Raw genomic sequence first — 14,000 nt, forward strand, 5'->3', positions numbered from 1 at the left:
ATATGCCATCTTTGAACCAGGGATTGTGCAGCATAATTTGTACACTGCCTTTCATATGCACGGAGTCCCACTCTGCAGAGACCCTCACGCGGGATCAGCATGTGCACTGAAAATCCTGCACGCTTGTGAGCTCTCAATGGCCCTCGGATATACGGCGAGCATGAAGATGCCGACCATCTGCTCAAGGCCCGGCCTGACTTCAAAGCTCGCAGCCAAATCATCATACCATCAAGTGATGCTTCTGGCTTCTGCTGTGTGGGACTGCCTGCCTTCACAGCAACCGCCCCCCCCCCCCACACACACATCAACCAGCGCCTCCTTACTTACAGAAGACAAGCATAACCAGTTTCTCAGATTCACAAATAATCCCACCTAATTCCTTCTGTCACATGGAAACTACAGTGACACGTTAACAGCATAAACGAGCATCAGCTATGATTACTGCAAAGGGAGCTCACATCTTTCAAGTGGAATTTTTTTAAAAAAGAAAAACTCATTCACTAATGCCCTGAATCAAAGAACTGGCGTTTGCATGCGCGATGGGTGTGATGGGTGGGGGTGGGGGCTGTACCTTCTCGCGGATCTCCAGGGCCCTCTTGCACAGCGGCTCTGCCTCCTTGTATTTGCCCCTCTTCCCGTAGAGCACGGCCAGGTTGTTCAGGGTGGCGGCCACCTGGGCAAGGCCAGAGACCGCGCATTAACACCACCCCGGAGAGGTCGCGACCTTGCGGCCCAGCCCGCCCTGCAGCTGGGCATTAAGAGCAGTGGGTCTTGCCCATATTCACACGACCTCCCTGACCCTGCAGTGGCTTATCAACGCGCAAACAGCAGCACAGGAAATCGTCAATACTGCAGTTACCATAAACAATCTATGTGGCCTCATGCAAATAAACCACAAGCTTCTGGCGTTTCGGCCCCAGCAGGGGGGGTGGTCTCTGCGCCACTTACCGCAGGGTGGTCTTTTCCCAAGGTCTTCTCACGGATGGACAGGGCGTCATTCAGCAGGTGGGCGGCTTCCTTGTACTTGTTTTGGTCTCTGGACACGAAATGCAATGAGGTGTCAAGCTTCTCTCCCGCAGCATCATGCGAGAAACAGGACTGACTAAACCCCACCAAGCTCATCCAACTGCAAGCAACTAACACCACCAAGCCAGCAGCACAGTCTGGAACTACAGTGCTGTTTTTAAGGAAACATTACAAGCCGAGACCACATGACTAACACAACAAAAATCCAGGAAACTGCTGGGCGACCCTGACGGTGGCTATGCTCTCACATAAGCCATTAGGTCACGTCCCGAAGGTATTACTGAGGCTGCACCTGTAGACCAGCGCCAGGATGTTGAGCATGGTGGCCACGTCGGGGTGGTCGTGGCCGGACGTCTTCTCCAGGTCCTCCAGCGCCTGCTTGCACAGCGGCACGGCCACCTCGTAGCGGCCCTGCGAGGCGTACTGGATCACCAGGTTGTGCAGCGTGCGCAGGCGGGCCGGGATCTCATAACCGCCCTGCTGGGCCGCTGCCACTGCCGCGCTGTTGTGCTGATGCTGCACTGTAGTGGGGACGGGGGGCGGGGGAGTTAGTTAGAGGTCAGCTTGGGGGGCTGCTGTGTTCAGAAAGGGTGGCGGTGGGGGGGCTCTTGACTCTGCGTATAGTTTGAAATAGGGGGGCGCGACTGGAGAGAGGATCTTACTTCCTTGGCTGTGCTCGTCTTCTTCGTTGGGGAACAGGTCGTCCAGAGAGTCCTTGGGGGGTTCTCCATCCTTCTCCTCCTGAAACAGGTAGCCAATGGTCAGCGTCCTACTGGGAGGCGGGGAATGTGACCTTCACCAACAAATGAGGCTTGCCTCCAGAGTGAAGGTCATCTCTGATTGGCTAACTCCATATCAGCAGCATTACATTTAATCGCTGGACCACAAACGCCCCCCCCCCCGAAACCAAAAGCATCATTTACTTTAAAAGGTGAGTCACGATAAATCCCATCATACCCTGCAGTCTATAAGGGACGGAGCAGTCTGCCCCCCACCCCCCGGAAATCTACAAAACCACAAGGGTCAGAAGTGCACTGACACTGCTGCTAGTAAAGCAGCAACCAGCCCCCTCCCAGAGAAGCTCATGTGACAGGATGCGATAAGTGCCTTATGGGTAATCGATACGGCCAGAGTCCTGGTACAGTGCCGTTAAAGAGATCGATTCACTCGTACTCCAGCGCGCACTTGCGTTTACAGCCCCGACAAGCCATACTTCACTGCGAGATCACAGAAGCACACGTTGATGCCCTCAAACATTTCACTTGTGAAGAAGCCTGCCTTTGATTCCTGATCTCAGAGAGCTACCCAGTGGGGGGGAAATTAATGTTTGCTGGGGGCTTGAGGAGCTCAGTAGTCTGACCGATTATCTGTCCCCCCCACCACACCGGAAAGCAGGGCAGGACTGACAGGAAGATCAATCTATGAAAGTCCTGGCATGGCTGCATCACGGCTTCATTCCTGCTGCCGTCTCTCCCTGAAAGGCTATATGGCAACCATTTTGAAATTATCCAGCATCTTACCGTCACAAGATCACAGTATTCAACCAAGATGTGTAACCCTATCCCATATACAGCCCATTAAGTCGCAAAAAAAATCCCCAGGCTGCCTGTAAAAAAAAAAAAAAGACGGAGGAGATATTCTATGCTTCCATTAACCGGTTTAATACGTCAAACCAGGCATATACCAGAAAAGCACTGAGCTAAAGCAAATTGTTATTAACATCCTGGGCAGCTGACATGGATTAATCTCCCTGTGCCCCCCCCAGCCCTGCTGGAGATGGGATTTGTGGCACTCTGAGAGCAGACGGCCCGGCTGCAGGCAGACAAACTGGCAAATCAGCAGAAGGGGTCCTTTACAGAGGACAGAGTAAGACCAACTCAAACACACGGGAATCTTTTGCCCGACAGCGGCCCGGACGGCTCTCCTCACCGACGGGGACGCGTCCTCATCGTACTTCTTCAGCTGGTTCATGAATTCCAGATGCTTCTTCTCTTCCTCCAGCTGGGCCACGCTTTGCTCGCTCTTCTGCAGCTTCTGCTGTGTGTTGGCCAGTTCGTCCCGCAGCCACTGGTTCTCCTGGCACAGACGGCGCACCTGCGCCCGCAGCTTCTGCTTTTCCGACTCGACGGCGTTCAGGTGGCTGGACAGTGCCATCATCACCTGGAGGGTGAGGAGTGGGGAGAGGGTGGCGGGTGAAGGGGCTGCTGCTGCTTGCATGGACAACTTGAGAAGAGACCATTTACTTGGATTAAATCAATGAGGCGTTACTTCCAGGCCAAAGAAGAGGCCAATCAAAAGTGAATCAAACACTCTGCAAGAAAAGGAACCAGTGGAGCATATGTAATTCCGGTCCCATCACACACCCCCACCCACCCATCCACATACCTGTGCCTCCCCCAGCCCCAACTCGATCATCTCCACCGACTTGCGCAGGAGGTTGGACTTCTCGTGCACCAGGTTGGCCTCCTCATCCTTCTTCAGGCACTTGATGGTTTCCAGCAGGCTGTGCAGGATGGAGTTGTGCTCGTTCTTCAGCGCCTCCAGGCCCTGGATCACCAGCTTGGTGTTGGAGATGATCTCCTCCTGCGACAGCTTCTCTAGCTTCTCTTCTCGTGGGTAGACCATTGTGGACATCTTCTACTGGAGACAACCTGCACAGGAAGGAGTCGTCGGTCAACCTTAAAGCTCCTGGCCAACTTCCTGGTTCTCACACTTAGTAATCTGTTGCTCAGCTCCATAACAAAATGTATAACTTGGGTAGCTGAACCAGAGAGATGATATGCAGGCTTAACCTACAGACAAAGCCACTCAACCTAGACTTTCTTGTACTCTAACATGTAATGAGAGCAATAAACACTGTACATCATTACCTGGTCACATTGTAAATGGTGTTGGTTAAACAAATTCAGCAATTCTGTACCTACACAGGCTGAACCTTGCATGCTTAATCTGCGCAAAAACAGCAGAAGAGCGGCAGGCACTGATGCTGTTTACCCAAAAAAAGGAGAGAAAGTGGAATTACAAAGACTGCTGAATTGCTTCACCCTACAACTGAGTGTCAGGGATCATCATAACCGTACCCTGTTCCAGGTGAAAAGTCAAAATTACCATCGTTTGCAAACATTTTAGACTCATGAGAATCAACTGGAGGTGTTTGTTTGGCTGAGAAACAGCTTAACACAATGTGACTGACCAACTACAGAATACAGCATTGTGCCTTCAAAACAAATGGAGAGACTGAGGCCACGTTTCATCACCCACAAGCACATAACAGACCTCGGTGCAGAGGGTGGATAGAGCCCAATGTTGCCAGACTCAGGATAATGGGTTTTTCATATCGAGCAAAGCTTTGGACACCTCAATTCTGCGCAAACTGTGATGGTGGGAATTACATCAACATCATCCACCCTGCAGCTGTCCGTTCTGAATTATGCGAGCGCCGTGGTGACAGAATTACTAAGTGATGGAACGTGTCGCTATGGCAGCCGTGCATTTGGCGAGCATTACAGGACAGGAGTGGTGACATTCCATCATCAAACTCCCAAACAGCCATTTCTAACCCAGTTGCTCAACCATCAGCACCGATTTAACAAAACTGGCACATCAATGCAATAAAAATTTGCATTAAAAAAACTAAAGCTGCCATTACATACAAGAGAAAAGCCGAAACACAAACCTGTATCATCATCTACACGCTTACCTTATATTGTCAGATTAATTATTAACCAGCAGGAAAACAAGAGACGCTCATTTGATGTACTGAGTCACTGGGCACAGTCTGGGTGTGGCTGGGAGGGGGGCAGGGCCTACAGACTGGGGTCAAAAAGCAGCTACTCCCAGTGGCAGACAGCAGTGCCGGCCTATTGTGGGAGACAGCAGGCGTGTGCAAGAGCAGCCATCCGGAGCCAGCTGCTGCCTGTCATCCAGCGTTTATCACCCTGAGCCCCCCACACTGCGCTCAGGCCACCTCCCAAAGAGGAAATATGGCAGGAGCACCCCCCCAACATCAAAACAAGGCTAATTACTGTCAGCGAGTGGAAGACCAAATCAAAATTAACAAAGACTGCAGACAGATTAAAAATCTTAGGTTAAGTCCCGAAGGGGATCTGGTTGCATACTTTGGTTCTAAAGACAGACCAGTAAAATGTGTGCCAAGATGCCTGCAGTCTCTTTTACCCAAGAACTATATCTTGCTGCAACATTCATACACATTTTCCTGCTCTTGGCATAATGCAGCTCCCTTTGAGACAGGAGCACAAAGTGAACACAGCATTAGCATACAAGCAATGATAGGAGAAGCCAGCCAAGCACCATCTGCTAACCCCTCAAATTAGGGGGGCAGCAAAAGCAATGCGACCACTCTCTCCATGCTGCCCCCCACTGGGCTGCCTGAGCACAGCATCTACTCTCCATGGGTGGTCAGGAGACCAGAAAAACAAGCCTAATGACAGGTTAGACTGTGCCAGACAGCAATTTTATAATCCAAAAAAAATAATAATAATCATACAAGCATAAATCCGGCTGTTCAGATTTCAGGAAAACGACCATCAATCGGCCTCAGGCACAGAACACTGCATGAAGACATATTGTCCCAATATGACAGCCCAGTTTTTATCTGTGCTACAATTACGCAGCTCCTGTGCCAGCCTGCCATCCCATTACAGGTGCAAACCGCTGGCACCCCCAGTGCTTTTATACAGAGTAGCGGTAATAAAGCCCCCCCCCCCCCCATCACTCCTCGCCTCTTTCCGGCATGAGAGGCACAGTCGGCGCTCAAGGTGACCTTTCATATCCCCATGTACCGAGTTGTGCGGTAGAGAGGAGGATGGAACAGTTAAAACCGGTTGCCGCAGAGCGGGCCAAACAAGGCGGGTTCTGCGATGCCCACATGACAACAGTGACAAGCCAGTCAGGATGGGCAACCTGAAAAGGGCACCAGCAGCCAGCAGGCTGGACTGAGGGTGAATCTCAGTATGTGCACTGGACCATACAAGCGTGTTCTCGTGTTCCCGTTTTACATCCTCTTCCAAGACCAGTTCCGATACTAAGAACACAAGTACAGAGTACGGTAAAAATGCCCGGATGTCGTTCTTGCCCCGCCCCAATATCAAGGATACATTGGCTGCATCCTTGCTGAACGACACCAATCACACAATTCATTTTGACCCAAGTTCATTCTTGGTAGGCAAGTTGACAAGATCGATCTTGTCTAGACCACAAGTGCGATCATCACGTTCTTCGTATTGAGATTCACCCTGAATTTCCAGGGTGTGACTGGACATCTTTCTCACTTCCTGGGGTGGGAAGCGCAGGGCACACGGTACCCAAGGGGTGGGTCCGCGGAAAGCGGGCGGCCACAATGCCACGCCGATCCGGTCGGGTGAGTCACGCTGGGGATGAATCACCACGTCCAACAGCATCATGTTGGCATTTTCTCTTTCCATGCACCGGGCTTATAAACTTCTTATGCGGCTGGTAAGCCAAGCGTGTCCTTAACGTCATGTCAAAAGGAAAAGCAGAACCTCAGAGTGGGTGCAGCAATGGGCTCAAAGTGGATCAGTGTACATGGCAACAGAGAAGGAGAACGACATCCCATCAGGATGATCTGCCAGCTCCCTGCAGGTAGCAACAAAAGTACCAGTGACAAAAAGGCAATTAACACACTGATAAGAGGAAAGTGTCACAGACTCATTTAGAGAAGCATTAATATTCATGAGATCCTATCATGTGCCAGTAGGCCGGCGCAGGGATTTGATGGAAGGAGGGAACCGCCAATCAGGTGACCTCAAGCAGGCTGGCATAGAGCCATGGCCATGATGACAGCACGAGCCTCCACGAATCAACTGAGATGGGTGTGGAAGGCGTCGAGCAGCACATGACTCAAGCGCGGTGAGAAGCTATTAAGTGAATGACAAGAGGCTTTCAAAATCGGATGCCACGTTCACAAGACAGAATGGTGCTACGGAGCATTCCAATCAGACACAAAACGTAACTCATAACAAGGTACGTCAGGCAATCGACTGCCTCAGTTATACTTTGTAAATTTCATATTTTAAGGCACAAAGAAATAGGATTCCACATGTCCTGGCAGAAACCTCATATAAATATTTTCAGATTATACACACATACATACACTATTTTTGGGCCCTGTTCATCAGAAGGGCAATTTCTGAAATATTTAAGACTTGCTTCTAATCCACTCTGCAAACCTGGTGATAAGATTTTAAAACTACCAGGATTAATACGGCTTAAACTGCAAACCCAATGCAGGGGCAGAGGCTGGAGGTATTATGACAGCAAACTGCAGGGGTGACGAATGATGAATAATTAGGCTCTCGCCATTAAATCTCTATTCAACAGCCCTTCCCTGGTTTATCCTGAAGGCCCCGTTCTGGAGCCTGAAGAGGAGATCGAGCTCAGAAAACATGTGTCTGGAGCTTCGGAGAGCAACTCTGCGTAAACAAGGAATTAAAGGAAGTCAGTTAATGTCACCATGAATGAACAAGCAACTGGCATGAGAGGACACAAGCAGATCTGAAAAAAGCTAAAATCAGCGCTGCATTACAGTCAGGCTTTATCCTTTAGTCCGTCTTTTACGGCAGATTTAAAAATCTGAGTGCTCCCTTAGCATAAATGAAGCCTAAACCTCTCTTCCACATCTGTGGGCCAGTTCAACCAGCAGAAATCAATCAACTGCAGATCATGTATTATTTACACCCTTTGGGAGGGAGTGTCCAGTAATGAATGCAAATTTATGTATTCATGGAAAATCGCTTAACAACAGAAAACAAGCCACTTCATGCAATTGGCAATCCCTGCTTTGAAGAAGACCCCCTTTCAGACTGATCCTAAATACCATTTTAATTCCTGTATGCTGAACTGCTCTGTTAAAAAAAAAGAATATCTTCCAGACGGGGGCAGGTCAACACCAGCAGTACTGAGGCCCCCCACCCATCCCCAAACAGAGGTCTGTGACACACCATGCCACGCAGTTGGGTAAAGTGTGGTGATCTGTGAAGCAGAGGCTCATGGGAAGTAAAGACACTTTATTAAAGTACAACATAGCAGTGACTGGGCTAAAATAATTCCTCCCATTGAATGCAGCAAACTTCAGCAGTTCCCAGTTAAATAAAAATGGGGGGATGTGCATTTGTTTCAGAGATCGGTGATCAATTATGTTAATTATGGGCGGAACCTCAAAGATGACGGGCTGAATCCCGGCAGCCGCCCTTTGTCTGACGAGAAATGAAATTAGCATCTCAGGACAGCGGCCATCAACTCTGCCCTGACGCTGATCTATAATCCAATATGGAAGGCCTCTGGATGAAAAAGCCTCATCATTATGTCCTGCAGCAACGCTACTCACATAACACGATGAATCTTAACAACACAGAAGTACAGAAGGCAAAGCTTCTCAGTAGTTCTTTGATTATTCTCAGTAAACTACAACGACAGACAACATCCTGACACAGCAGAGCATGTTAAAGTCAGGTTACTGCAGCAAACGGCAGCATGCGACAACGGCAGGTTTACTTGGGACAGAACTCGGGGGCGACCAAAACAACTGTGCCCCGCAGCGACGAGACGGTAACATCACCACAAGCGAAACAGACCCTCGGAGCATCAGCAAAAGGCTCACGGCACTGACCTTGCTAATGTAAATCAGACAAGGGGGCTGTAGCAGAATGTGCAGAAACGGCCCCCGTAAAACGGCGTTTTACCTGAGATTCAGCAGGAGATGCTCATGGCCCCGACACAGGACTATGTTTCCTCCTTCCCACAAGCTGACGAAACAGCCCACCAAGGGCAAGAAGCGAGCGGTTACCGTGGAAACCGCAGCGGGTGGGAGAGGACACTGAACCGAGCAGACCGGAGAAACAGGAGAGCTGAAGGGCGCGGGAGAGGAACGAGAGGAGAACAACACGAAGGGTGAAGCTCTGACCTTCCGACTGCACCAAGAATAAGCTAGATCAGCGTTCTGCACGGGGAAGCAGCCTGGCAGTGCAGAGAGGGGGAGAGAGAGAGAGGGAGAGAGCGAGAGAGAGGGAGCGAGCGAGAGAGAAGGGCGGGGTATGTCTGAACTGGGGGGAAGGGGGCAGGTCCTTATGAAGTCAGCGCCTCTGCAGTCAATTCCCACAAAGGCACAAAGCAGGTGGCGCCATCACCAAGCACGTTCCCAAACAGCCGTGGGGGTGGAGCACAGGCTGTGGCCACGCCCACCCCCACCTTACAGCCACTCCTTCCATCTGGTGCAGAGCTGAATGCTGAATCCCCCCCCCCCCCCACCAAAGCTCCAGGGACCCACCCTACCACGCTGGGAGGCAATGAAACACCCACCTGGCTGCTATAAGGCACTTCGCTTGTTCATTATTTACACTCAAACGGGACGGGAAGGGCAGCCTGCAAGGTTACAGCTTAATCTAGCCAGAACAATGAGGTTTTCACTGAAGACAAGCCACATACACTATCAGCCACTAAGGCCACGTCCCCTGCGCACAGAGACCTACAGTTCAGCTCTAATCTATGCCTTCCACCACTATGCAGAGGGAAGGTAAAGAATAGGAGGGGATTCACTCCGTAAGTTCCACTCAAGTCCACCTGGCATCCAAGTTACTGGTCATCAGAGATGCTGGGAGTCTGTCAACTGCATAAAACATCAGGAGCGGAGTCACTGTAAAACTGACACTGCGGGATCCAAAAGGTGCTCAGTTAATTCTCACAGGCAAGCAGCTTTGTGGGTGTCTCAGCGAGGATGCCAGTCAGTGCCTGGCAGCATCACTGTCGACTGAGGCCCTCCAATTCAACGGCTCCTTGTGAGGGAGGGACTAGGGAAAGATGAGCAGTATTTTCCCTGTCACCTGAACCTCTTTGTTAGCGGAGACTAAATAGCCTTCAGGTGCAATGAAAACAAATATGAATTACTCAGAGGTCAAATACGGCCATGATGCTGAGCCTCAGATACTAGTATCCAAGTAACAGACTAAGCTTTGGATCAGGGACATTTGCTTGTTCATACCTCCCCCGGGGGTTTTGCCAGGGATCAGGCCGCTGCAGAGAGCGTGTTGGCTGGGGTCCAGTCTGCATCAGTGGCATCCAGACCACACCCTAAATTTCTCCCTCTGGGCAACACCTCAACTCAAAGTGCAGAACAACAGTTACGTCGTGCTTGGCACCCTACTGCCTGAAGAGAGGACAGCTGCCACGGGGCTGAAGCAGGCACAAGTGGCTTTTAGAGCAGCTTGGTTAGGAGGCACCATAGTTACATACAGTCTGACAGATGGGATGGGAGGGGGCTGAAGCACCAAACCGCCTTACATCTTCATTTTTCTCCCCTGAACTGCTCCATTGTAGAGCCTGATTCACACTGAGCACCACGACCCCTCCCAACTTTCAAAAGTACTTTCATTGTCTCCTCATTCAGCTGCAAAATTTTATTACGGACCATTAAAAAGAGCAGTTATTTGCACAGCAGGCTTCCAGAGGAATGAAGGCATGTGCACATGAGTGCGGCATCAAGAAAACCCAGCAATTAAAGTCGATTTTGCCAGCAGAGAGAGGAGGAACCATAAAGCATAGTGAGGGTTTAAACCATAGTGAGCCAATCACCAGGGTGAAAATAACCAGTTTCTACATCATGACTATAAACAGGGTTACAATGGCATGGAAAACAACATTCACAGCACGAGACTGTACAGTGATGGCAGAATAGTGAATGTGGCAGAGAGGCAGAGCAGTTAATAGGAGAAAGTGATCAGATATGGGGAGCGCTATCAACACCCCCCAAAGCTAAGGCAATGCAGCCATGACCAACCCTCCATGCTGTTTAACCGCCTCTGTCAACAGAGACTGGATATTCAACTACGTCTTTTCTCAAATCAAACATTTCTTCGATGTCATCCACCCCGACACACACATAGACGCACACAGAGTCTTTTGTTATCTTTAGTTTTTTGATTGCAAGCACAGATTTTTATAAAACTGAATTTCCCCTTGTGGGGACTGAAAAAAAATTATTTTCACATTGTGGGGACATTTGGTACACACACACACACACACACACACAAAGCAGCTCCTGCCTGACAGGGCACTGGGATGAGCAGGGAGGGGTTTGGAGAGGGTGGGGCAGAGCAGACAGCTGAAAGCTGAGAGACTCACAACGTGGCCATGCAGAATCTGCCATTAACCCTAACATGTGCGCCTCCTTGTACAGTAGTTCCACCACATGAATAACCAACCCAGGTGACGGTCCTAGATTTTTATTATTGACGGAATATTTATGCATCTCTTACCACAACAAATAAGTAATAGCTAAGGACAAAGCTGCTAAACTGTGTTAACTAAAGAAATAAAACAAGCTGGAGATTTGCTGATGCACTAGAGTTAGGTATTTTTCTCCAGGGCATAATATAATTGGCTTCTCGATTTGAAAAAGTCGCCTGAACAGCAAGTTAAAAACTCAGCCAATCTCCTGGTGGCATCCTCTGGGAACAAGTCTCACATCATCTACCTCCACCTCAGAACAATGCAGCATGCAGACCTGAACAACAAGCACTGTGGAAAATCCCCCAGTACCACCAGGCTGGGACTAACAGCCTATAAGCAGAGGCCAAAGCTGGCCCAGTCAATGGATTCCCATCAGAGGCATCAGTCACTCTCCTGTGCATTGAAGTGGCACAGTAAGCATTTCCAAATTAATGGATAATTACCCCACGGTTATCTTCTCAAACACAATACTGGATCAACCCCGACAGCGGAAGACACCCCCGCCAATGGTTTTCATAAACAAAAATTATCTCCAGCGACTCCCCACTCCTGCCCAGAGCAAAACAGAAAACAGAAAAGACAAAGGAAAACAAAAACTAGAAATCATACAGTTACAGCTCCATCAAAACAAACAAGAATGTTAACCATGAAACGACACAGAAAAAGCATGACACTTCTGCATCTTGGCAATGCGAGGTAATCTGTCAGGGGCCAGTCTTCCCAACACGCAAACATTATTAATATGTTTTTAACACAGACATACAAGAGATCTTTACTACGATCTTAATTTTAACTGCACAAAAATGTATTAAATTAATAAAACAAAGATTAAACCTTAACCTTTAATTAAAATACATATCAGCATTTATATTAAGAAAAAATTGGATCAACTCTTCCTTAAACTGAGGATATTAAATGTGGAATGTAACAGGACAAATTATCCCTTAGATTAAATAGAACCACTGCATCTCTTTTTGCCTCGTTAGATGGAGAAATGAACACTATTATCATTATTATTATTATTATACATAATAATAATAATAATAATAAAAAATAATAATAATAATAATAATAATAATAATAAAAAATGAAAACATCTTCCTATCAAGAGCCACAATTACATTAAGCCAGGAAAAATATAGTCAAGCGGCACAAAAGATTCCCGAGATGTTGGAGTTTAAATATTGACTTATGTACAGACAGATCCCCCAACAACATACACTTAAACCATTATATTAGCACATTTATGACAAGATCAGAGAGGCTGTCGCTAGGACACCAAGAACCTTTGGTCCTTTCAGTCTTTGCAAGAGCGGTTTGTATGTTACATATAACGGCTTATAAACAAGATCCATTTCAATCATTTCCCGAGTAGAGCCATACGCCAGAGGTTAAAATGCCACCCGGATAAAACAAGATGCACCCTTTTTTTAAAAAAAAAAAAAAAAAAAAAAGAGGGGAGTGCGTCTCCCGCTGTGATAAAAGCATTCAGGAGTACAGATCACGGTTCACTGCATTCACTGCTTAAAGGTGATAAAGCACAAAGGAAGATGCTCTGGCCTAATGACACCAAAATCACGACAATTTATTCTTAAAAAGAATATAACTGAAGCCAGTGTCATCAGTAAAATATTGCGGGAGGCGTGATTCTAAGAAGAAGAAAAAACTATAGTGAGGGTAAAACACATGAAAGCAGATTTCATATGAAAGATTGTATCCTATTAAAAAAATGTCAATATAACACTTTTTATACCAGCAATTTAGAATTTAAACAACTTTCGTGGGTAAATAATCCAAATACGTAGGTAAATATTCTGGGGCCGGAGTGGCCTAATTTGACATTTTGGAAACTGACGCAGTAAAACATGACAATGACAAATGATCTTATTCTGAATAACGTGATTTCGCATCTTATACCTTCCAGTCAATACAACTTAATCCCAGAACTCTGTCCCCCCAGATCAATACAAATAACTAAAAATGAAATCCCAACTGTGAACTACTTTGAAGATTAATTTAATATACGACTGAAGGTAAAACATGAAAAATCGCATTAAATGTCTTCAAGCTAAGCTACACGAATCGGTTAAGCAGCAAGTGATGCCATTGTCCCCATGCTGAGCACAAACAAGCCGGCGGCGGAGCAGATAGCCGCCTAGCATGCTAATGAGGCTAGCAAATCTCAGCCGAGTGTTTACTCGGGATGAGCAGGATAAGCCACCGGGATGCGGGGTCACACGACGTATACAAATTAAAAAGCACACGCTGATGGTAATGGTAAGATAAACCAAAAAGGGACCCCATTATATAATAACTCACTATTGTTCGCCGAAACGGGAGCTTTACAGCTTTCACGCCCCCCTTCTCTCCTTCTTCACGATGAGGACACAGAAAATGAAAATATCACCTCGTTATTCGGTCACTCCCCGAATCCCACACAAATCCGCCACTTACAGTCTCCCGTGCGGCTCCGGCGGTCGCTCGCGCCCCGAAAATCAAGAGTCGATTCCGCTCCCGTTCCACCTGTCGGCGATTTAAAACGGCCACGTTTTATGAAAACACAAACGCTTACACTATGTACATTCCGTAAAGATAACCCTCACAAATGCACACAAATTGTGAGACTATTTAGACCCTTATCGAGAAGAGACGTCGGGTGAGCCCCTTTAAATCCAAGATGGCCGCCCTGGTGAGTTAATGTTTTCCCAGAA

General features: G+C 48.0%; 1 protein-coding gene across 6 annotated transcripts in view; it reads right to left on the bottom strand.

The window, feature by feature from the left end:
- Positions 1–13,989, bottom strand: part of LOC111835678 (kinesin light chain 1-like) — a 29,068-nt gene extending 15,079 nt beyond the window's left edge. For 4 of the 6 annotated variants that reach the window (XM_023796225.2, XM_023796223.2, XM_072709472.1 and 1 more), the window contains exons 1-7: positions 13,744–13,989; positions 3,412–3,677; positions 2,956–3,186; positions 1,689–1,767; positions 1,319–1,547; positions 949–1,036; positions 572–673 (exon numbers count right to left, since the gene is read on the bottom strand). In XM_023796225.2, the coding sequence (XP_023651993.1) occupies positions 572–673; positions 949–1,036; positions 1,319–1,547; positions 1,689–1,767; positions 2,956–3,186; positions 3,412–3,660 (978 nt within the window). In that variant the 5' untranslated portion in view covers positions 3,661–3,677; positions 13,744–13,989. Of the gene's footprint in view, positions 1–571; positions 674–948; positions 1,037–1,318; positions 1,548–1,688; positions 1,768–2,955; positions 3,187–3,411; positions 3,678–8,747; positions 9,058–13,608; positions 13,662–13,743 lie in introns of those variants that run through there. The other 2 variants (XM_072709469.1, XM_072709470.1) reach the window with 2 other exon arrangements.
- Between the last annotated feature and the right edge of the window lie 11 nt (positions 13,990–14,000).

This window comes from Paramormyrops kingsleyae, chromosome 3 (assembly GCF_048594095.1).
Source record: "Paramormyrops kingsleyae isolate MSU_618 chromosome 3, PKINGS_0.4, whole genome shotgun sequence".
NCBI lineage: Eukaryota > Metazoa > Chordata > Actinopteri > Osteoglossiformes > Mormyridae > Paramormyrops > Paramormyrops kingsleyae.